We start from the raw sequence: 25,553 nt of genomic DNA on the forward strand, positions 1-25,553 counted from the left end.
GCAGTGCCTCTCACCGCCCTATTGTCAAAGCTAAAGTACATAACGACTTAGTTACAGTGCTTAGCAACAGTTGTAAAATACATATACAAGGTATATTACGTACATACTTTTATGCAAATCTTAAAGACTTATGTTTTAGTTTGATATTACCAAACCATCGCAAACTGCGAGAAAACATAAACAAAGTTTTGAAGCGTAATGTAAGTACTCTTTTTTACTAATTTTCACTATTTTTAAACGGTTTCATTTATTTATTAACCTTGGTCGATATCATAGTTAAAGCAACCAATTTATTTTACTTCACATGTACCTACTTACTTGTATTCATTTGGGTCAAAGCGTAGAAGCTAAATTTGACCAACTTCCCGAATTCCACTTCAGCTGAAACTTTGAATACATATATGTAAATCCGATGACAATGCAACATTATTGTCACTTGGAGCTGATATGATGATGGAGACGGGAGATGCTTATTGTTACTCTGTGATAAAATAACGCAAGCTTATACCTACTTTGTTTTGGAGTTTTTAGAAACGTCTCAATGAGTATTAGTTTCCCGTATAATAATTTAAATAATTAATAATCTGCTGAGGTCACTGTCATCGAAACCGACGAGGAGGACTATATATAGTTTCCCATGGAAAAAAGTACCTACAGTCAACGATAAAATAAACTAACTAAATAAACTTTGAAACGTAATAAATACAAGTCTTGGAAAAGAGTACCTTTTTGTACCTTTTGGCGTAGAAACTCTAGGTCCATGGGGTCCCAGCGCGAACAAGTTTTTCACAGAAATCGCGAGGTGTCTGGTTGAGGTAACTGGTTACCGAAGAGCTGGCGACTTCCTCGCACAACGTATCAGCATTGCGATACAGCGACGAAATGTCGCCAGTAGGTATCCTTGCTACAATGCCTCAAGGGCCTATTTTAGACTTTAGCTAGGTAGCTTTTAAGTTTAGTCTTACTTTCTTATATATAATTATGTAAATAAAGACATTGACCGAAGCTAAGTTTCACCCACTTCCAGAATTCCAATTGAGCTGAAACATAACATAATGTAAATCAGATGTCAACGAAATATTATGATTACTTGGAGCTGATCTTCTGATATAACTCATGAGTAATCTGTGACAAAACAACGCAAATCAAAAATGGTTGGGGTTGTTAGAACGAGGAAAGAGGGGTACAGTCAGCTATAAAAATAACCGACTATTACCATTTTACCGATTTCGATAAAATTTGATGCGTTTGTCCTCGTGATGACGACTATCATAATACTCGTATTTTCAACCTTTGATCTTCTCATCCTGTTGCTGCAGAATCACTGGTACGTACAGATGTTTTTATACTACGTCTGTGGCAAACAAACATACGGTCCGCCTGATGGAAAGCGGTCACCGTAACCTATGGACGCCTGCAACTCAAGGTTAATGTAACTACATCATTGTTTCTTATATAATACAAATCATTTTTTACTTCATTTTGAATCATAAAATTCATAAACTTAAACATTAGCAACTCTATATTTCTGATATCGCTGGATTACTTCTAGGGCATTTCTATTATTTCGTGCAAATCGGTAGAATTTAGATATTTTTTAGGGTTCCGTAGTCAACTAGGAACCCTTATAGTTTCGCCATGTCTGTCTGCCCGTCCGTCCGTCCGTCCGTCCGTCCGTCCGTCCGTCCGTCCGTCCGTCCGTCCGCGGATAATCTCATTGACCGTTAGCACTAGAAAGCTGAAATTTGGTACCAATATACCTATATCAATCACGCCAACAAAGCGGATCAGCGGATCTCAGGTAGGGATTTTTAATATGGATATGACTAGTGCATTTTTTTAAATACGTGTCATGTGGTTTATAATAAGGTCTTACAATCTTTTATTATTTATACATCGCACACCGCAAACTTCGCTGAATAATTCGCTGCAGATTCGCTTCGCTGAAGATTAAATTAATGTAATTTTTGCAAAGCGGACCCCAGGCTCCCATGAGCCGTGGCAAATGCCGGGATAACGCAAGGAGGATGATGATGAATGTATTTTTTTGCAACAAACTACAGAAAAACTAAAGAAAAGTATTTTATTCTAAATAAAGAAATTTGTGTACCTACAGGAAGCGAATTATTTTCATTTTTCTATTCTTTTAGTCGTAATAGAAGTGTGCAATGCGCAGACGAAATATTAAAGAAGAGGAAGTTAAATAAATAAATAAACTATTTAAAAAAACTAACAAACATTTTAATATTTATTATCATCATAATATTTGCCCAATATTCACAAAAGCATCAAAAAGGGTTTTATTTTTATTTTCCGATATTTTTTTTTGTGTGTAGAAAAAATAATAAAGTATGCGAGTCATATCCATATTAATATTTAAATCGCTACCTGAAATCCGCTCTCTAATACACATAGCATATCACTTCTCGCGCTAATGCGCGAATAAAACGGCACCATGTGTATCTACTGAAATAGTATTTTATGCAACAGGCGTTTAAATAGGTCAAAAAAGACGAGTGGCGTGGGTAACAATTTGAGGCGAAGCCGAAAATTGTTTATTAAGACGCCACGAGTATTTTTTGACTCAGTTAAACACTGTTTGCATACAATACTTTTTCTACGACCATGCACTTAGTTTTTAATAGTTTTCTTGAATAACTTTCGTGAAATTCACACTTTTCCTGTATTTTGACGCAAAGGTTTGCACTGTTATGTTAGCTCAGCTGCCCAAAAGCCTTCCCGCGCACGCGCGCAGTATCGTTATAACAATGCGTTGCCATGGTTACAGAGCCAAACAATGCGTTTTCAGTTTTTTCGCGGACGCTGGCTTTGGGGAATAGACTTTTATGTAGGGTTTTAAAGATCTATGCACGACCCTGTAAATGACGAATAACAGTTCGGGAGTAGAAAAAACAATTTTCGTCATCTCAACTCCAGTCGCGTTGGGTAGCTTTGCGTCATTGTCACGTCCCAACAATGTATTTCGTCCTTTATTGGCTTCCCATTTTTTTTAATCGTCTCTTCAATCTTTGTTTAGACATGGCAAGTCTTTGTCACTGCTTTCAATGACACCGATGGCGTGCTCGAGCCTTTGAATTGAAAACGCTTTGATGTTTTCAAGGAGTGAGCCTTTTGACATTTGGTGCTATTTTTAACTCAAGTACTTGGCAAGTACTATCGTTAATACGGGATCTTTAATTTTAAACCTTATTTCAGTGAGATCTGGTTTAAAATTGATATTTAAGGTGTTATAAATGTTAAAATTTTCTTCCCACATTATTTTGTCACTTCCCTTCCCACATAAAATAAACAATGGTTTACTTCGTTTGCTTTTCGCGTGTTTCTTTTTATAACTGAAATGTTTATTTTATATCAAACATCTTGCTTTTATTCTGATTCAATATTTATAAAATACTTATTCGAAATAGCTCCTTTTATTGAGTTAGCTATACACGGGATTCGAGACGAGACAAAAGGGCAGGGGTTAATCGATTCTCTGTACAATCGTCCTCCTCATTTTCCTCCTTGAATATGGACGTTATGGAAAATATTGATTGAGTTTAATATTTTTTTCAATTTTATGAGAGTTATGCTCCAAAATTTTAGGCAGTTATAATCCAAATTTTGAATATTTACTTACCTACTACGCTTGCTCAGCGACCCGAAAGTGGATGTTGGCCTTCGACACTAAACTTCGACATTCGCTCCTGTCCTAAAATTTTAAATATAAACAATGATTAAGCACATGTAACTCTAAAGTTTCGCTTTATTTCTGAAATGTTACATTTCCAAATAAATTAAAGTGGCATTCTATAAAAGTAGAACTAACTTTAATTATAAATATAAACACATACAATTCTGTAAAAAATATTTCTATTTTGTATCAATCTGGTCCTCCTTTTTCGTCTTGTACGAATAGGTTGTAGTAGATGGAAACATAAATCAGAAGCCAAACATTAAATAACACAGATAGTTTTGTTTGTATACCTTTACTATTTTGTAAATGTTATTTTATACGATTTATAGAGACGCATTTAATAAACGAATACAATTCTATTTGTAACAAAAAGTATTCGGAAAAGTTTTCTATTTATTGTGGAAATTATTAAAGTAGCAACAAATTCAAACTTATTACATGGAATTTTCTATTACTTAATAAATAAAGCAACTTAAGTAAAGTTACATATTTGAGATCGGTATATTACTTTAATTGAACTCTCGTGAATTAAGGTACGAAGGTTTTTTCACATTAACAATAAAAATAACGTATAATACTTATTTAGCAACCGAATTAGGGTCTTAACATTGTAAGGGCCGGGTGTCTTAATTGATTTACATAGACTGAGATTATAAACATTACTCCATTACGATATTTAATAATAGGTATGCATTACTTTTTGCGCGATTTTTTGTACAAGAAAATAATAAAACACATAGATATAAAAAGTTTCAGTACAAAGACGAACTTATCCTTTTAAGTTGTTGCTCTGCTCTCACTCTCGGTCGGCGCAGTCACACATTCGTTCTCGATCCAAACCGCTCGTGTTCGCCGATCCTGTACTGAACTAAATGAGCAAAGACCGATTCTCAGAGCACGGAAAGATTCAGTTCATTTCGGTCATTGATGGGATTTTATTCCTAACAGTTCATAGTTCGTGAACGACACAAGCCTAATACTACCTAATTAAATATTTGCTATCGGAAATTTAAGTGCGCGTTAAAATAAATCTATTAGTTTATATATGTACCTACCTTTACTATTATAGTTCTACAGATTCCCCAAGTGTTTGTCTTTGTCATTTAGGTAATTTAATTTTGGTTCACAAAACACGCCCCGTCTACTTTAATATACTTTAACTCCTCTCGAGAATTTCAAAACCCATAAGTATTTATGAATTCTGTGTGCTGTCAGTTCATTTACTTTTTACTGGAATTTGTTTATACAGGAGGTTTCAGGATAAAACTTAGGTACACCAAGCAAAGCAAGCAACCTTTACTTTTCAAGCTTGACTGTATTTACATAGTTTAATCAAATATTTAGCACTTATACTAACAGGTTGAGAAATGCCTAAATCTGAATACAGTTTGATAATAGTAGGTAGCAATTTTGTATCATTATATTAATTATTGCTACTACCATAATGCTGTGCGCAAAAAATCAGCCAGCGACATTGATACCCTGTGACATTTCCGACAATGCAGTTGGCAGTAATGAAGTACGTAAAAAATGTTTTTGTCCTTGTGCGGATGTGTCTGTTATTAATAAAAGGAGGCTGTGTAGTCCCCAGCCGGCCTAGCACAATACATAGCCTATTGCGTCGGCCGATAGGACATATCACGCGACAGTAACGCAGATGTAACGTTTTCCCGAAATATGAAACACCTACACCGCTAACGAACATGTACCTGCTCCTGACACGCTATGTTCGGAATATCAAGTAGCAGTAAACAAAGATGAAACGCAGATCCTTGTTGTTATATTATAAAGCACAAAGGCTCCGAAAGTCGAGAAGCGAAAAGTACCTACACCTACGTATTGTCTTCATCGAGATGGCATTATGAAATATCGGTTATTCCGCTCTGTAAGTAAGAGGGTGATTATTGAGCTTTGGTAGGGTGGTAGGCAAACAAATTAAACAAGTTAATAACTGTGAGTGAGGTGGAGGTGGAACTTAAGGGCTAATTAGATCCATGCGTTGCGCTGCGCCCTGTCGTGTCATTGGGGGGCAATAATTTTCCATTTCAAGAATTACCAGAAGGTTTTCATATATTTATTTTATATGTTTTTATATATTATTATGTCTCTAATTATTATAATTGATATGTCTTTAATTGTAAAATAAATAACACGTTAAGTTTAATTATTCCAACTTACGAATTTATTGCACTTGTAGGTATTCTTTCATCATATTTAATGTAACAAATTACAAAAGTAAATTGCCCACGATTAAGTCTCATGTTAAACAATAATACACATTTTCATTGAGCACGCGCGATGCCGATGCGATGGCTTGGGTGCTCAATGAAAATGCTCCTCGTTACGGAGCGAAACATGTCGAGCGACCTTCGACAATTTTACATGAGTTACCAGATTTTACATGTTTAATAGTACTCGAGATATTTAGAAATGTAATATTTCCAGTTCTCGGGAGATGCGACACGTGCAACGTGATACTTTAGAGCCCAAATCACAACGAATGTAACGACAACATTTCATAAACCATGTGTGAGAGAATTTTACTATTGGGTTGGTAAGAAAGTAATGAGCGAATCATAACCAATATTGTAATTTTTATTTAATTTATTATTTTAATCATTTATCAAAAATATAACGGCCTTCGTTATCTACTACTTGTCTCCATCGTTCTGGTAAAGAATGAATAGCATCGGCGAAGAAGTTCTTAGGTTTAGATTCAAAAAACTCAGCTATGTACTGTCGTAGATGGGCTTGATCATCGAACTTTTTTTCATTCAAGGCATTGCTTAGCGATCTGAACAATGCGTAATCCGTAGGTGCCAAGTCTGGAGAGTACGGTGGATGAGGTATCACTTTCCAACCTAGCTCCAATAGCTTTAGCCGAGTCACTTTTGCAATGTGTGGGCGAGCATTGTCGTGTAAGAAAAAACTTTAGCATGCTGTGGACGATTCTGACAGATTTTTTGGTTTAAATTTTCAAGCTGATTACAGTATACTGATGCGGTAACAGTCATTCCACTTGGTAGGAGTTCCCAGTGAATAATACCATGAATATCCCATCAAACGGACAGCATAACTTTTTTCGGGTGAGGCTCTGTTTTTGGTGCCTCTATTCCTTTTTCGTTTGGAGCTAGCCACTGACGTTTGCGTGTGTGATTTATATATATAAGACCCATTTTTCATCTCCAGTGATAAGATGGTCCAACCAGTTGAATGTGCGGCGAAAAGACAGAAGTTGTATGCAGATATCGGCACGGCGGTTTAGTTGATCTCTATCAAGTTCGTGCGGTATCCAAACACTGTACTTGTAGTTTTTTCCCAACTCGTGTAAATGTGTTTCTATGGTGACATGAGAGCAGCCTAACTCGGTAGCAAGAGTACGACTCGTTAGCCTCGGATCTCCTTCAATTAAGGTTTTTAATTTGGCTACATCAATCTTCACCGGTCGACCAGACTTAGGTTGATCTGATAATGAAAAGTCGCCACTACGAAACTGCTGGAACCATCGTTTCGCCGTGGCCTCAGACACAACTTCAGGAGCAACACGCCGACATATATTACGCACTGCTTCGGCGGCTGAATGGCCAGACTGAAATTCATATAGTAAGCAATGCCTTACATGCACTTTTAATTCGTCCATTTTCTTCCTTATATTAGCTCGGCGACAGCTAGTGAATGACTGACGAGAAACTGTGCGACTCGCCCTTTATATACTTTCGACCATAGAAGATTCTAGAACTCACTCAAAAATTTTATGTGGAATTCAATCGATCGCTCATTACTTTCTTACCAACCCAATAATAATACCTGTACACTTCTGTCTGTCTAAAATGTCTAAATTACTTACTACACAAAAGGTTTGTGTATCATACCTCAACCTATTATTGTAGATGGAGTACCTAGTTAGTTAGCCTTTGTTCAAATCCACGATGTAGCCATCCAGAGTACCCGTTTCAGATTTACCCAGAAAAAGTAATGTGCAAAGTAATTTCATACAAATTTTAACTTGATGTCTTTCAGCGGGCTGGTAGAATTTACTTATAAATCATGATTTTGAATTATTTGATGGATTTGATTTAGTTTCATGTTTTATAGTCAGTATTTTATTCGTGTTGGTGTAGTGAAAAAAATTGTGTTTCACTCGGCGGCTGAAATAGTTATTTGTTTTACAAGGGGGCAAAGTTGTTGTTTCGCACGTGCCAATATTGACACCCGAGCAAGCGAAAGATTCCAAAGTAGAATCTTGAGCGTTGCGAGGGTTTCAAGGCACGAAGATTTAAGGTATAAACTTTGCCACCGATTGAAACACAAAATTTTTCACCACACCAACACCAACACAATACTGACAATAAAACATTAAACTAAATCAAATCGATCAATTTATTCAATATTTATAATTCAAAGTCATTATTAAAAGGATCATTATCAAAATAATCTACTAGTTAGCTTGAGACAACAAGTTAAAATTTGTATGAGATTACTTTGCACTTGTGGATAAAATGCAATTTTGCTATCTGTTTTAATAGCAAAGAAAGCCTTTACCAGTTGGGGTGGTGAAAATAATATTTTCTTATTTCCGTGTTCAGTCTCATCCGCGTACGTAAGTGTGTCACGTGTGTGGCGAACGAACACGGCGTGCATACCGCGCGGCGTACGGTTGTTAGAAAACCTACTGGTCTTATAAAGTGTGGTTCAGTGGTCGGAAAATTTAGGTAATTCTCTGTGGAAATAGAGGAAAATAAATATTTAATATATTTTCTTGCACCTACACGTGCATGAGCCTACAAGATTACTGTAAGTATCACAAAATAATCCACATTACCTATTCAAATAAATATTGATACTTCCTAAAAAAGTATGACATATACTAGGACACTTCCTACGCTTTTCGTGTGGGCAGAGAGGACGAACACATTTATAGTATTCAGATTGGCAGACATGTTTTGAATTATGATATTTATGATCGCGACTTTATATACATATTACCTACTACTGTTTGTTATCGTTTGTCAAAGCCATTCTAAAATAATTAATACAGGCAGAGGTAAATAACGTGAATTACCTTCCCTAGTTTATTACAGTTTGTTTATGGAACATTATTGCATCAGTATATAAATTTAAACGAGCACAATTTACATACATACATACATACAATCACGCCTGTATCCTGATAAAGGGGTAGGCAGAGCACATGAAACTACTCAAGTTTCAGTGCCACTCTTGGCAAAAAATTAAGGGGTTGAAAGAAAACGAAACTGTGACATTGCTGTGACAGGTTGCCAGCCTTTCGCCTACGCCACAATTTAACCCATATCCCACAGTCGCCTTCTACGATACCCACGGGAAGAAATGGGGTGATGAAATTCTTAACCCGTCACCACACGAGCACTATTTATAATAGCATTACTTAATGTTAATATTGCAGAGTACATATGCGAAGGTATATGCAAAAACAAATGACGCATTTAATATTAATATCAGAAGGCATAGTCAGTAAGTCAGTCATGAGACTCATGAACTAAACAATTCTCTAGGTAAATACTTTATACTTTTTGGGTTCCAATTTTCAGCCCCATGGATCGACGAGACAGTTAATAGTTATATCTTATTAATGTCAAATATAAAATATTAAGTCCTTTCATTTATTAAATCGATGTAACGAGCAAAATTTTCAAAAGCCAATATGTTCTTTGTTGTACTAATAGCTTTTTTTGTTACAGGGATTTCTCGGAAAAACTATTAATGTAAAAATTTATTTCAAATAAAAGAAGAACTCTAAAAGTAATGTTTCTTGAATGTGCACATAATTCAATGCAAATAGAGCCATGGCAGTGGACATGGAAGCATCGCCGAATATAACCCGGTCGCTGTCCAGCCTCCTGCAGGAGATGTTCATAGCGACCGACAATGCTGACAGTAATCGCACTATCGTCGACGTATCCCAGTTTCTCTCCGTTTTGAAAGTACAATCCCGGAATACTACACATGAACATCTTGATTTTGGAGCACTAGTCAAGTTAGTGGATGGGTTAAGGAGCAAGCTGAATCTGACGAAACCCTCGGAAATATCCTGCAATTACTGTTCTGGCAGTTTTCGTGATGTCGTACTGACGTATAATGGCTTACATGGATACTTTAGCCTCCTTGTAAGTACTTATATTTATAATTTTTAAACTAAACCATTTAAATTATATTTAAATATTAATATTGTAAGGTGCATTGGGTAATTTAGAAGTACAAAAATGCTCGGATAATTCGAAAGAAGAATCTTGATATGATGGATATAATGGTGATTTTTATGTGACTTTTGAAAATTACCCCAATGCACCCTATATCATACGACGTCATAAGTCCTCACGGGATTGTACTATCCTGACGGTTTCAAATGTTATTTGCATTTTTCATTTTCATTTCATTCAAAACTGAATATTTTCAAAGCTACGATATTAGGGAACAACTAAAATTATTAATTAGGTTATTTACAGTTCTTTCTATTTTCGTGGTTTTTTTATCTAACTCATGATACCTAATATGATTTTCTGATAGAAATTTAAACATCTATAATATAATTAAAGTATATTTTGTCAGGTTGAATTTAAGCTAGGTTACCCTCGTCAATGACGTACCTAATCCATTTCCAGAACTTTAGAATATCTCATACGCGATTGAACAATTATGCCATACGAATAAATAAATGAACAACTGTTTAAAAATATTAGCGCAATGAGTTCAAAAGAAAATACGAAGCCAAGCCAAATGCGAAAACTTTTAATGTTACGAATAACCAAAAGAATATCGTCACTACTTTTAAAAAATCTCGTATCTCACGCTGTTCCTCAAAGTTAAAACGCAGTAAGTCTATATGCATTCCATACATACTTACTACAATTTTCTTTTCATTGACAGACGAAGATACAAGTTTTTTTTAAAGTAGTGACGATATGCAAAGTAGGCACAAAGTTTCAGCGTGGTGCAAGTCACCATTAATAGTTATTTGTTATACAAGGGGGCAAAGTTGTATTTTAACGCCGAGTGTGGAATTGAAAAACGAGCAAGTGAAAGGATTCTATAGTTGAACCACGAGCGAAGCGAGTGGTTCGAGAATAGAATCCTGAACTCGCGAGTTTTTTAACACACGAGAAGTAAAATACAATTTGCACCCGAGTGTAACACAAAACTTTTCCCCTCACTATAGCGAGGAAACTATGACGCAAAAAATGCGTTTATCACTGCTTCCAGTAGTTCCACAGGTGGTAAATCATCTTTATTACTAGATTCACCTACTTTTATCAATTTTAAAGCAGTTAATTTGACTTTATTCAAGGTCAAATTACTTTACCCACTAGTGGATAAAATGCGTTTTTACCCGCTGGTATTAAAGGACAAAACACGTGTTTCCGAGCTAGTGAGGGGAAAATAAATATATTTCTGTACTTACCTACTTACCTCAATTATTTAATAAATACTAAGTGAAATGTAGTACTTAATAACTATATAATCTATAACTTTATAATTAGTAAACTTAGTATACTTAGGAAATGTTTTATCTCTTAGATTAAACTATTTTATGACGGTTTCAATATGAGCTTCAGCTTAGTTTTTATTATTATTTTTATCTAGGTATATACCTATAATTCATAAATGTTTTATAGAAACACAAAACATTAAAAACAATTTCACCCGCATATGTACAGTGAGCTGCAAAATTGCATGGAGAAATTATGAATGAATTCAATGATAAACTCGCCATGCACTTTTGCAGGTCACTGTACATAACATACACAAATAAATTAAAATTCCAAAACATAAATCGTTAAGAAAGTTATAGATAAAACCGGAACCGATAAAAAATTGTAACGTCACCTGAAAAAAATACTATTTTTACGAAATTAATTCTGATTAAAAAGATATAGGTAGTTATTTGTTTTACAAGGGGGCAAAGTTGTTGTTTAACCGCACGTGCCAATATTGATACCCGAGCAAGCGAAAAATTCCAATATTGAACCGCGAGCGTAGCGAGTGGTTCAGAATATGGAATCTTGAGCGCTGCGAGGGTTTCAAGGTACGTAGGTTAAACAAAATTTGCCACCGAGTGAAACACAAAATTTTTCACCACACCAACACTATGAAAATATTAACTATAAAATATCAAACTAAATCAAATTCATCAACTTATATAACATTTGTCATTAAAAATCATCATTAATGTACAAATTCCAACAGCCAGCTTTGGACATCAAGTTAAAATTTGTATGAAATACTTTGCACTCTTGTGGATAAAATGCAATTTTTGCTATCTGTTTTCGAATAGCAAAGAGAGCCTTTACCAGTTGGTGTGGTGAAAATACATTTTTCCCCTCACTAGCTTGGAAACACGCGTTTTGTCCTTTAATACCAACGGGTAAAAACGCATTTTATCCACTAGTGGGTAAAGTAATTTGACCTTCAATACAGTCAAATTAACTGCTTTAAAATTGATAAAAGTAGAGGTGAATCTAGTAATAAAGATGATTTACCACCTGTGGAACTACTGGAAGCAGTGATAAACGCATTTTTTGCGTTGTAGTTTCCTCGCTATAGTGAGGGGAAAAGTTTTGTGTTACACTCGGGTGCAAATGTATTTTACTTCTCGTGTGTTAAAAAACTCGCAAGTTCAGGATTCTATTCTCGAACCACTCGCTACGCTCGTGGTTCAACTATAGAATCCTTTCACTTGCTCGTTTTTCAATTCCCCACTCGGCGTTAAAATACAACTTTGCCCCCTTGTATAACAAATAACTATTGTAACCCAAGCGAAGTTTTGCTGTATATTTCTCAATTCGGAGACACAAGTTACATAAGTGGTCGCCCGAGTGTACCCAAAGAGGACAAACTCTCCAGAACGAATCAACAAACAGACCCTGGTCGGGTTTCGGACACTCGGTGTCGTGTTGCGGGACAATTTACTAATTGACGACTAATTCGTGTTGACCGTCATCGTGGCTCGTTTGTGGACACCCACGCGGTGACAGATAACGTATTGAACGATCAAAAAGGATTGCTTTATTATATTGTAAGCTGAGGGCTTTGGAAATAGGTACAATAGCAATCTTTATTAAGACGATACAGGAGGGGTCAATTCTCCATACAAACGCTCTCGACTATTTCCTCCCTGGTTTTTGAAGATAGAGCAATGATTTTTCCAACACAGATTATTATTATTTTTATCTGTGTCGGACCGTTTTGTTTTTTTTGATATTCTTATTTTTAAAGACGCTAGAGCCCATCAAAAATTTCCATAAACGGCCTTATTGATTATGGCACAAAAAAAGATGTGGTAATTCAATATTGGTAACATTAGGCAAAAAAACTAAACAGTCCGACACATATTATTACATTGTTATTCAGCTTCTTAAATTTCGTTACAATTGATTAAGTTTTGAAGGAGGAAACAGTCGAGAGCGGAACCTCGATTTTAAAGATTTTTTCGCAATATCTTTTAACTGAGTTGTTCTGAATAGACATTTTTTTTCGATAAATCTAGTTAATAACACTAGTATATTTAACTAAAATTCCCAAATTGAGAGGGGGGCTCCTTTCCATTTTAGCATTTTCGCTCCTGTAGCGTCTTAATTTGCAAGCATGGTTACAGTACAGTACACACCGTAAGTACCTACATTAGGGGCTGTTTACATGGTGCGAGAACATGCATGTGAGTTTCACTACATTACGATATATGTTTGGTGTGTTGCATTGTATGTAACCTCAGCTCTCCGCAATATTACTAAATTTATAGTTAATATCTGGGCAACCGAGCTTCGCTCGGTTCTGTTTCGTATCCTTGACATGTGTCGCCATCTAGTTCAAAAATGAATAGTACCTACATCGAGCGAAAGAATTCTCAGCCTTAACAACACAACTACTCCACACGAGATGGCGCGCATTTCGCCACAAAAACTCAAATAGTGTATTTTTCTATTCGTTTTAGCCTTGACCTGTGTCGCCATCTAGTGTTTGCAATAAATAGTACTTACATCGACCGAAAGAATTCTGTCTTAATAGTACAACTACTGCACACGAGAGGGCGCGCGAAGAAAAACGCATGAAAACTCGAAAATTCGCGTTTTCCGGGACCTAAGGATAAGTTAGACCGATTTTTCACCCCCAAAAACCCCCACATAACAAATTTCTGCGAAATCGTTAGAGCGGTTTCCGAGATCGTCAGTGTAAATAAATATATATATAAATAAATAAATAAATAAATAAATAAATATACAAGAATTGCTCGTTTAAAAGTATAAGATTTGTTTTACAAGGGGGCAAAGTTGTTGTTTAACCGCACGTGCCAATATTGATACCCGAGCAAGCGAAAGATTCCAATATTGAACCGCGAGCGTAGGGAGAGGTTCAAAAAGGTGGAATCTTGAGCGTTGCGAGGGTTTCAAGGCACGAAGGTTAAACAAACTTTGCCCCCGAGTGAAACACAAAATTTTTCACCACACCAACACGAACAAAATACAGACTATAAAAAATCAAACTAAATCAAATCCATAAATTTATTCAATATTTAGAATTCAAAATCATTATTTTTAACCGCCGTCGCCTCAAATCTCTCAAAAGAAGGTGGTTCTCAATTCGTCTGTATTTTTAACCGTCGCCTTTTTTTTCGTCTGTATTTTTTTTTATGTTTGTTCCTTGATATCTCCGTCGTTACTGGACCGATTTTGAAAAAGTTTTTTTTTGACTGAATGTATATGCATACAGATTGGTCCCATTTTTCTCAGAACCCAGTTCTGATGATGAGATCCTGGAGAAATCGAGGGAACTCCTCGAATCTGAACGGCACACTTATAGTGACTTTGGTATTCTTATAAGAACAGCATGCACTTACGTCCAGAACAGTGATATTTGGTGCAGTGGAACTGCTGATGATGGACATAACCCAACTCCTCAAATCTGAACGGCACACTTATAGTGACTTTGGTATTTTTATAAGAACAGCATGCACTTACGTCCAAAACAGTGACATTTGGTGGTGCAGTGGAACTGCTGATGATGGTCAGAACGGAACTCCTCAAATCTGAACGGCACGCTTATAGTGATTTTGGTATTTTTATAAGAACAGCATGCACTTACGTCCAGAACAGTGACATTTGGTGCAGTGGAACTCCTGATGATGGTCAGAACGGAACTCCTCAAATCTGAACTGCACGCTTCTAGTGACTTTGGTATTTTTATAAGAACAGCATGCACTTACGCCGAGAATAGTGACATTTGGTGCAGTGGAACTGCAGATGATGGTCAGAACCAAACTCCTCAAATCTGAACGGCACACTTATAGTGACTTTGGTATTTTTATAAGAACAGCATGCATTTAAGTTCAGAACAGTAACATTTATTTAGTTATATTTGTTAAGCATATTGACTTTTCAAGTAAATTTTGTCAAGATTCGATTTCTTATAATATCGGATTCATGAGGAATTGAGGAAACTCCTCAAACCTTAACGGTATATGTATATTGATTTTTGTTGCCATCAAATAATTAAAGCATTAAAAGCAGTTTAAAAAAATACCTACACATTTCTACATAATCCAACATTCGCAAGTAGCTTTCACCAGAACCTCAAAGGCGGCGGTTTTTTTTTCTTAAAAATTATTAAGTAAATTCTAACAGCCAGCGCAAGACATCAAGTTAAAATTTGTATGAAATTACTTTGCACTCTTGTGGATAAAATGCAATTTTGCTATCTGTTTTCGAATAGCAAAGAGAGCCTTTACCAGTTGGTGTGGTGAAATAGTTATTTGTTATACAAGGGGGCAAAGTTGTATTTTAACGCCGAGTGTGGAACTGAAAAACGAGCAAGTGAAAGGATTCTATAGTTGAACCACGAGCGAAGCGAGTGGTTCGAGAATAGAATCCTGAACTTGCGAGTTTATAGTTTATAGTTCGTATTTTGTTCGTGTTGGTGTTGTGAAAAATTGTGTGTTTTACTCGGTGACAAAGTTTGTTAAACCTGCGTGCCTTGAAGTTTCAAATGGTTTCAAGTTTCTGATGGGTTGGCAACGCGCATGTGACACTTCTTGAGTTGCAGACGTCCTTAGGTTATGGTGACCGCTTTCCATCAAGCGGACCGTACGCTTGTTTGCCACCGACGTAGTATACAAAAAACCCTCCCGCGCTCAAGACTCGCGACGCTCGCGGTTCAATATTGGAATCTTTCGCTTGATCGGGTATTGGCACGTGCGGTTAAACAACTTTGTCCCCTTGTAAAACAAATAACTAATAAAGTTTTGTACGGTATAAAGGTTGTGGTTTTATAATTTTAATTAGGGCCACTTGCACCAACGAAAATGGAGGGTTAAGAGGGTTAACCCACCATTTTGTTTGGAATTTGACAGATGACAGCTCACTAACCCTGAGTTAAGTGGTTGGTGCAAGTGGGCCTTAGTAATCAGTACCTCAGCAATTCCCGTCAACTTTGTACAAAAATTAAGGGAAAAGTTAAATTTGTTTTTATTAATTCCTATTTTGTTACCAAGATTTTGTTGATGAATTGAGATTTTATTAAGTTTTATTTCGTCATTAAGGTTCTCTAGTATCTATATTTTCTTAATTATAACAATTATCCTGTATATATCTTACGAAAGTCGAATTATATTACTAAATGTTGGTAACAAAATAGGATCAATTAAAATTTGCTGACGTGGCATTGTACAAAGTTGACGGGAATTGCTGACGTAGCTAAATAGGGTAACTTTAATTAAGCCTTAAACGTTCCTCTCATTTCCTGTTTGAACTCCTCACCCACGCCACGCGAAGTATTTACTCATTGTTGAAGTTAAAAATTCGCATCCATCACTTAACATTCATTTAGTAGCGAGCACGTTTCATCAACTTTTGGCTTCAGCACTTTAGCAGCCGTTCACCTCGGACATTAATAATGGTTATATTAGAAAAGGCTTTTATATAAACAGGGAAGTAAATGTGGATGGAAACGTAAGCTCTTCCTTATTGTTTCAAAGTACTGAAGAAAATAAAATGGCTCATGATTGAAGGCAAACTTCGACTTTAATAAAATAAGTGATGATTTTGAGTTCAGAGTTGTTCAGAGGAAGCCTTAGAATTCTCAAGTTTTATATTACGATTCTAATTATGGGATTAACGCGAGGGAGTTAAAGGTAAGGGATGTAAAATAACTTAGATATATACAGGTATTTTTAAAAATCTGGTTTGACAAAAAAAAAATATGTGCCTTATTAACTCTGTTAAAGCGTTCGATGTATCTTCGGTCTAGGTTTAAGTCATCAACTTAAATTTACCTTCGCAGGTTTGTTTCTTCGGTAGCCTGGCGAACGCCCTGAACGTGGCAGTGCTGACGCGGCGCGACCTGGCCGCGGCGCCCATCAACCGGCTGCTCAAGTGGCTGGCCGTGGCCGACGTGTTCGTCATGCTGGAGTACGTGCCCTTCGCCGTCTACAGGTACCTGGTGAGTGCTCTCTGTTACTACTCGTAGCAGTGCTGACTCGCCAGCACCTGGCCGCGGCGCCCATCAACCGGCTGCTCAAGTGGCTGGCCGTGGCCGACGTGTTCGTCATGCTGGAGTACGTGCCCTTCGCCGTCTACAGGTACCTGGTGAGTGCTCTCTGTTACTACTCGTAGCAGTGCTGACTCGCCAGCACCTGGCCGCGGCGCCCATCAACCGGCTGCTCAAGTGGCTGGCCGTGGCCGACGTGTTCGTCATGCTGGAGTACGTGCCCTTCGCCGTCTACAGGTACCTGGTGAGTGCTCTCTGTTACTACTCGTAGCAGTGCTGACTCGCCAGCACCTGGCCGCGGCGCCCATCAACCGGCTGCTCAAGTGGCTGGCCGTGGCCGACGTGTTCGTCATGCTGGAGTACGTGCCCTTCGCCGTCTACAGATACCTGGTGAGTGCTCTCTGTTACTACTCGTAGCAGTGCTGACTCGCCAGCACCTGGCCGCGGCGCCCATCAACCGGCTGCTCAAGTGGCTGGCCGTGGCCGACGTGTTCGTCATGCTGGAGTACGTGCCCTTCGCCGTCTACAGGTACCTGGTGAGTGCTCTCTGTTACTACTCGTAGCAGTGCTGACTCGCCAGCACCTGGCCGCGGCGCCCATCAACCGGCTGCTCAAGTGGCTGGCCGTGGCCGACGTGTTCGTCATGCTGGAGTACGTGCCCTTCGCCGTCTACAGGTACCTGGTGAGTGCTCTCTGTTACTACTCGTAGCAGTGCTGACTCGCCAGCACCTGGCCGCGGCGCCCATCAACCGGCTGCTCAAGTGGCTGGCCGTGGCCGACGTGTTCGTCATGCTGGAGTACGTGCCCTTCGCCGTCTACAGGTACCTGGTGAGTGCCCTTTGTTGAACTTCTATTGAAGCTTATAGGACTGTTAAAGTCAAGTGGTACATGATACGTCGATTACGACAAGTATCTATCGATTAAAGCTTATAGTTGTTGGGTGTCAGTAACGGTCGCAAGTTGCGGTCCGAGCCATTCTTAGCACTTAAGGGATTGAAAGAAAATGAAATTGTATTTAAGTGACAGGGTTGGTATCCCCTCGCCCACACTACAACTGACCTCATATCCTACAGTCGACTTCGAGGAAAGGGGGTGGTGCAAAATTACTAAACCTAAATATTTACGTTGTCGGCATACGAAACATTTATAAACCGCTTAACAAACAGGCTTCTGTCGCAGCTGACAGCGGCGTAGGCTGTAGGCACAATAGGTACTCTCCTACTTAGAACATGTCAACATTTCTTGGAATCTGTGCTCGAAGCCTTTGTTCATGAATAGGTACGTAAATTAATTGTTTGTGCACAGTTTCATTCTCCTGGATTCTGTTTATTTAGGGTAGTTTTTTTATACTTAATGCCTGGTCTTTGTAGATGGAAAACAAACTTTCGGGAAATAATTTAACAGTCCGAATTCATATACATATTATATGTGTCAGATATCGTAAATTTTCTAGCAATGTCGGTGCAGCATGGTACACATAAAGGAGTTTATATATACCTATATGTATTATTGTTATTAATCCTGATTAGAAATTCCAGCTTGATTATTACATACATTATAAAGTGTACCAGAATTGCTAGAATATTTACAATGTCTGATTATAACCACTATTTTGTCTCTTGTTCCCTTGTCTGTCTTGAGTAACAAAAACTTCCATTATTAGTAGCAAAAGTTTATCTTATCGCCATGTAATCTATGAATGGGCTTGTTACCTGATAGGTACCATGCTAAGATTAAACTTAATTGGAAAACTTTGTTTTTACCAGGTTTTACCGGGACAACGGGAAATGCCGTACAAGTGGGCAGCGTACCTGCTCTTCCACATGCATTTCGCACAAATCTTTCACACTGCTTCCATCTGCCTCACGTTGTCGCTCGCTATGTGGAGATATGTCGCTATCAAGTACGTAATCTTATACTTCATTTTGATAACCACATTAATTTGTGAGTTTAATTGGAAAGACTTGGAACAGTCGTGATTTTACCTAACATTAAACAGGCTTTTAATTGATCGGTTACCGAATAATAAAACCGGTGGTGCAATCAAGATTATTTAATAGCTAACAATTCAAACCCTTAACATTATAATAGCGCTCTTGTATAATATATTACAACATCTTACCTACATTATTTAGGTATTATCTACAAGTGTTACATAAGGTTTACTTTTACTCTGCAGGTACTCAGATATGAGTCACATTTTATGCACAGAGAGGAAATGCAGCACAGCAATACTGAGCAGCTTTATTTTGCCGCCTATTCTCTGTATTCCGACATATATGGTAAGAACGACTTCCAACCTGATTTTCATAATGCTTTTCCACGAAATTTAACGATCCGTTCAATGGAACACACAAACGGCTTAACTCATTATTAAAATCATTTATCAAGTTAGCAGAACATTTATTTTTGTCTACATTTGTCTGAAAATCATGATTTTATCTTGTAGGTGTTTGACATCCACACAGCTGTTGTACTGGAGCCGACCGGGCCCATGGTTTTGTACCACGTTGACGCCGATCAGGAGGGAAGACTCTATCAGATCAACTTTTGGGTGCACGCAGTGGTAATCAAATTGCTGCCATGTTGCATCTTGACAGTGATCAGCCTATGGTTGATCCGCGAAGTGTACAGAGCGAATCAGCACCAAAAGAAAGTCAGAGTTTATTCGGCATGTCCGACAAGTAAGATGATGAAGAGGCAGTACAAAGCAGACAAGCGGACGGATCGGACGACAAAGATGTTGGTAGCGGTTCTGTTGCTGTTCCTGGTGACGGAAGTGCCGCAGGGTATTCTGGGGTTGCTGAGCGGTGTGCTGGGGCGGTGTTTCTTCAAGCGCTGCTACGACCTATTCGGCGAGCTGATGGACGCGTTGGCGCTGCTGAACGGCGCCATCAACTTCGTGCTGTACTGCGCCATGTCGCGCCAGTTCCGCATGACGTTCGGCCAGCTCATGTGGCGCGCGCACCTGCATCGCTGGCCGCCACCGACTGCGTCGCATTCCGATGGACAGACCACGTAAGTTTTTAGTTATTAATAATATAAGTACCTACGGATATTGAGTTGATTCTAATACAATTTAATATACTTATGCCATGGACTATTCTAGCAAAAACTACTAATTACGTTAGTGGGTGCTGAAACGAACAACGGGTCTTAGGAAATAGAAGACTACTTCTTAGATTATTACCATAGTAAATTTATAAAGGTTTTGGTCTTTCTGTTGGTGAAATTTTTAACCCGTCACTACACGGGAATGTGAATTATAATTTTACAATATACCTTTAATTTTACAAAATTCGGAATGTACGGGATAGGTAATTAGTGTATCTGTCGCTGACGCACAATCTCAATGAAATGTAGAACGTAATATTGGTTGTATATCACCAGTTTGATAGAATGGTCGGAATGTTGGTATATGTCACTATTCTCACTAACTAGTGACTTAATCAAAAGTACAATAAAATTGCGCAATATACCATACACATATCGCGCAATGCGCATGTCTATGAATAAAGCTAGATTTTTCAAAAACTATATGTCTACCATCAATTGTTTACCTACACCAAAGCAAAGAGAACAAATTCTTTGTTATGTTTGTTAAGCATCTTGAGTTTTCAAGTAGAATTTTGTCAATGTCGATTTCTCATAATCGGATACCGGATTCATGAGGATTTGAGGAAACTCCTTAAACCTTAACGGTTTACACATATTCATTTGTGTTTCCATCAAATAATCACAGATTTACATTAAAATCAGTTCTAAAAGATACACATTTCTACATAATCCAACATTCGCAAACAGTATACTAGAGGTATTTCACCAGAATCCCAAAAGCGGTGGTATTCTTTTCTAAAAAATATTTTTTTTTTATATTTATCAGGCACAAAATGAAAAAAGTTCCTGCTGAGCAAACTATTATCAACGTCAAATTAGTAGTAGTAGTGGTAATTCTTTATTGTACAAAAACACATTAAAAATAACATAACATGTATGTATTGAGATGTGAAGTACAAAGGCGAACGTATCCCTTTGAGGGATCTCTTCCAGTTAACCTTTGAGTAAATGAGAGGAAAAGTAGTAGAGTTAAATTAGTTGCGTAGATGGTTATGAATGTTATTAATATTAATGACGAGAACATTTGACGAGATTTGTTTAAATAGATTCATTAGATTGCTATACCAGGTAAACATTTATTTCCAAATATTTGGTAACTTTAAACAGAATCGATTATACTTACCTATAGGTAGGTAATACGTAACTTTGTAGCCTGACAAATTATGAAATATGGTGATTACCTTCAGTTTCAGTTTTACTCGTTATCAGTTTTACTAGTAGTTCATACTAATAATCGAAATTCATATAACAAATAATTGGGTTATAACTTTTAGTAGGAAACTGTAAATTAATAGTTATTGAAAATGTGCGGACTTCGCAGAAATAATTTTATTTCACCACCTTAGTTGGTATAGGCTCTCTTGAATACTAAAATGTAATGACAAAGTTGCATTTTATCCACAAGAGTGTAAAGTAATTTCATACAAATTTTAACTTGATACCCAAAGCTGGCTGGTAGAATTGTTGTTTAAATTATTGATTAAATCTCATACATGATTCTTAAATTGATGGATTATCAAATTACTTACATTAATATTTTCCTCATGTTGTTGTGGTGAATTTTTTTGTGTTTCACTCGATTGCAAAATTAGTTTAACCTACGTGCCGAAAATCCCTCGCAACGCTCTATTGAATTTGAATTGTTTATTGAATAAGCATCTTACATGAACATAAAAATAAATACAACGTCCCCCAAAACTGTTTACACAGTTTGACTGTGGGATCCACGAGTCTATACAATAGATAATTAGTTATAACGTTAATACTTATAACGGTAATCTAGATTCCACATTATGAACCATTCGTTGCGCTTTAGGTTTTTCACTTGCTCGAGTATCAATATTGGCACGTGCGGTTAAACAACAACTTTGACAGCTACTCGTAGTAAAACAAATAGTTAATTATTGTTACCAATAGCAACGTTCGTTGAAGCACCCCATTAAATACCTATGTTACTTGCAAACTAAGAATGTGGCGTAGTTATAAACTGTAAAGCCCGTTTGCATGTAAGCATAACTTAAGTATACTCCTGTCCTGTGTATATGTACTGTCAAATGAACTCAGTGAAATCCACTGAGTTGTCCGTCTTTACTCGCAGCTTGCAGCTTTCGGGCGTCAATTTTTGTAAGTTGAAGTCAACCAAAACATAAAAAATGCCTCGTTACGTGATATTCAATTGCAACAACACAAAAATTATGAACAATCAAGAGCCTGAAACATATTTAAAATTACAGGCAAGAATCAACTTCAGTACAAAATTTGACACGCTCGGCCCCTATACAAATATATGAATTTGTTTCTTCTATCTAAATTAAGTTCTGTGGTACATACTCCCTTTCTTAATTGGTTCCTTTTAATATTTCAGAGCCAAAACTTCGGTTCCGTGAGGGAAGATCGTACAAGAGAAACGAGCAAACATCTTGCAACAATTTCTGTAAACATGTCGTTAGTCTTTACAAAACTAGTCATTTACCTACTATAATTCTTATTCTAAGTATTATACCATATTGATTACAGTATAGTTGAAATGATGTTTTTTACATACGATTTTAAAAAAATAATTAAATGGATTTTTTGCATTCGTCTAAAACCTCTCTGTACTATTACATAATTATTTGATATAATAATTGTGAAATGTACTTATAGCTTATAGGCCACCCCTAGCAGCATCTACCGTAAGAGTTTATATGTATAGCCAATGTTGTCACTAAAAAAAGGCGCGAAATTCATATTTTCTCAGGGATGATCAACATTCGTGCTTACATTTTTTAAATTTGGTGTTTTTTTCTAGTGACGGAAATGGCTTGACAGACTTTACTTCAGTACCTACCGGTTAACGGAATTCTCATTTGTAACTTTGGATGTTACAAAATACCTATTATAGTGAAAATCTGGAGGAAATTTACCAGCTACGCTTTATGCGCTACTACAGCCGTCTAAGAACTTTAAAACTTTGTTGTTTTGTCTTACCACAATCTAGGTAGGAATTTGTTCTTATTATTTAGGCTTGACCGAGATTTGGACCGTCACATTTCGGCGCAGCTACATGCATCGTGATCACGAAAAACTATTATTATATTTATTTATTATTATTCCTGTCTACATTCCGTTATTCAATTGTATACGTAGCAGTTGTATTGTATCGCTGTCGCTGTCTGTTCTGAAAACTTTACATTTATCATGTTAATATTTTAATTAAACGAAAATTGATATACCATAAAACTTTTTAATTTTTTAATTTTAATCTAAAGGTCGGTCGAATTGAACGGGAAACAAAGTTAATTTACCTATAAATTTAAAAAAAAACCGGCCAAGAGCGTGTCGGGCCACGCTCAGTGTAGGGTTCCGTAGTTTTCTCAAAAACTACTGAACCTATCAAGTTCCAAACAATTTTCCTAGAAAGTCTTCATAAAGTTCTAGGTACTTTTGTGTTTTTAACCGTCGCCTCATATCTCAAGAAGGACGGTTATCAAGTCGTCTGTATGTTTTTTTTTATTTTATTTTTATTTTTTTTAATGTTTGTTCCTCGATATCTCCGTCGTTACTGGACCGATTTTGAAATTTTTTTTTAATTCAATGTATATGCATACAGATTGGTCCCATTTTTCTCAGAACCCAGTTCTGATGATGGGATCCTGGAGAAATCGAGGGAACTCCTCGAATCTGAAAGGCATACATATAGTGATTTTTGTGTTTTTAAAGGAACAGCATGCATTTAGGTACGGAACAGTGACATTTGGTGCAGTGGAACTGCTGATGATGGCCAGAATAGAACTCTTCAAATCTGAACGGCACGCTTATAGTGACTTTGGTATTTTTATAAGAACAGCATGCACTTTCATCCAGAACAGTGACATTTGGTGCAGCGGAATTGCTGATGATGGTCAGAACCGAACTCCTCAAATCTGAACGGCACGCTTATAGTGACTTTGCCATTTTTATAAGAACAGCATGCGCTTACGTCTAGAACAGTGACATTTGGTACAGTGGAACTGCTGATGGTCAGAACCGAACTCCTCAAATCTGAACGGCACGCTTATAGTGACTTTGGTATTTTTATAAGAACAGCATGCACTTGCGTCCAGAACAGTGACATTTGGTGCAGTGGAACTGCTGATGATAGTCAGAACCGTACTCCTCAAATCTGAACGGCACACTCATAAGTGACTTTGGTATTTTTGCAAGAAAAGCATGCATTTAAGTTCAGAACAGTGACATTTATTTATTTAGTTATGTTTGTTAAGCATATTGAGTTTTCAAGTCAAAGTTTGTCAAGCTTCGATTTCTTATAATATAATATCGGATTCATGAGGAATTGAGGAAACTCCTCAAACCTTAACGTTATACGTATATTCATTTATGTTGCCATCTAATAATTAAAGCATTAAAAGCAGTTTTAAAAAATACCTACACATTTCTACATAATCCAATATTCGCAAGTAACTTTCACCAGAACCCGAAAGGCGACGGATTTTTTTTCTTAAAAATTATTTTTAAACAAATGGTTCAAAAGTTAGAGGGGGGGACACACTTTTTTTTCCGAAAATATTAAATTTATCAAAAAACGATTTTAGTGAACCCTTCTTTATTTTTAAATACCTATCCAACAATATGTCACACGTTGGGGTAGGAATGAAAAAAAAATCAGTCCCCACTTTACATGTAGGGGGGGGGGGGGTACCCTAACAAAACATTTTTTCCACTTTTTATTTTACCACTTTGTCGGCGTGATTGATATACATATAGGTACCAAATTTCAGCTTTCTAGTGCTAACGGTTACTGAGATTATCCGCGGACGGACGGACGGACAGACAGACATGGCGAAACTATAAGGGTTCCTAGTTGACTACGGAACCCTAAAAATCAGCATACTTTGCGCATTGTTTAAAAAAATGTATTTAAATCAATTCAACTTATGCATATTACTTAGTTCCCTAATTAGTTATTCATGTCAGGCCCTGACCCCAAAATATAAGGGATCATGATTTTTAACGACAAATTAAATGTAGTAGGTAAGTAGAGTCAGGCTGTTTTCACATTATCCGATCCGATGGAAAAAAATCCAAGATGGCGCCTGTAATGTATGGGATATCGGTCCTACATCCGATATCGGATCGGATAATGTGAATACGCACTCAGGTCAAGATAAGTTGGCAGGGATTTTGATCTGACTCGAATCGTTGAGTAAATGTTATCATTTTATCGAAGATTGTTTTACTAAGT

General features: G+C 37.0%; 1 protein-coding gene across 2 annotated transcripts; it reads left to right on the plus strand.

Annotated features, from left to right (window-relative positions):
* Positions 1–23,613, plus strand: LOC125234683 (G-protein coupled receptor dmsr-1-like). Of its 2 annotated transcripts, XM_048141024.1 has the most exons (7): positions 107–200; positions 9,418–9,843; positions 17,006–17,164; positions 18,979–19,115; positions 19,392–19,494; positions 19,662–20,230; positions 22,695–23,613. In XM_048141024.1, the coding sequence occupies exons 2-7, from the start codon at positions 9,523–9,525 to the stop codon at positions 22,714–22,716; spliced, it is 1,311 nt and encodes a 436-aa protein (XP_047996981.1). In that variant the 5' UTR covers positions 107–200; positions 9,418–9,522; the 3' UTR covers positions 22,717–23,613. The 2 variants fall into 2 exon arrangements, with proteins under 2 accessions (XP_047996982.1, XP_047996981.1); XM_048141025.1 differs by lacking the exon at positions 9,418–9,843 and having other exon boundaries at positions 1–200.
* The last annotated feature ends 1,940 nt before the right edge of the window (positions 23,614–25,553 follow it).

The sequence above is a fragment of the Leguminivora glycinivorella genome, chromosome 16 (genome assembly GCF_023078275.1).
Source record: "Leguminivora glycinivorella isolate SPB_JAAS2020 chromosome 16, LegGlyc_1.1, whole genome shotgun sequence".
NCBI lineage: Eukaryota > Metazoa > Arthropoda > Insecta > Lepidoptera > Tortricidae > Leguminivora > Leguminivora glycinivorella.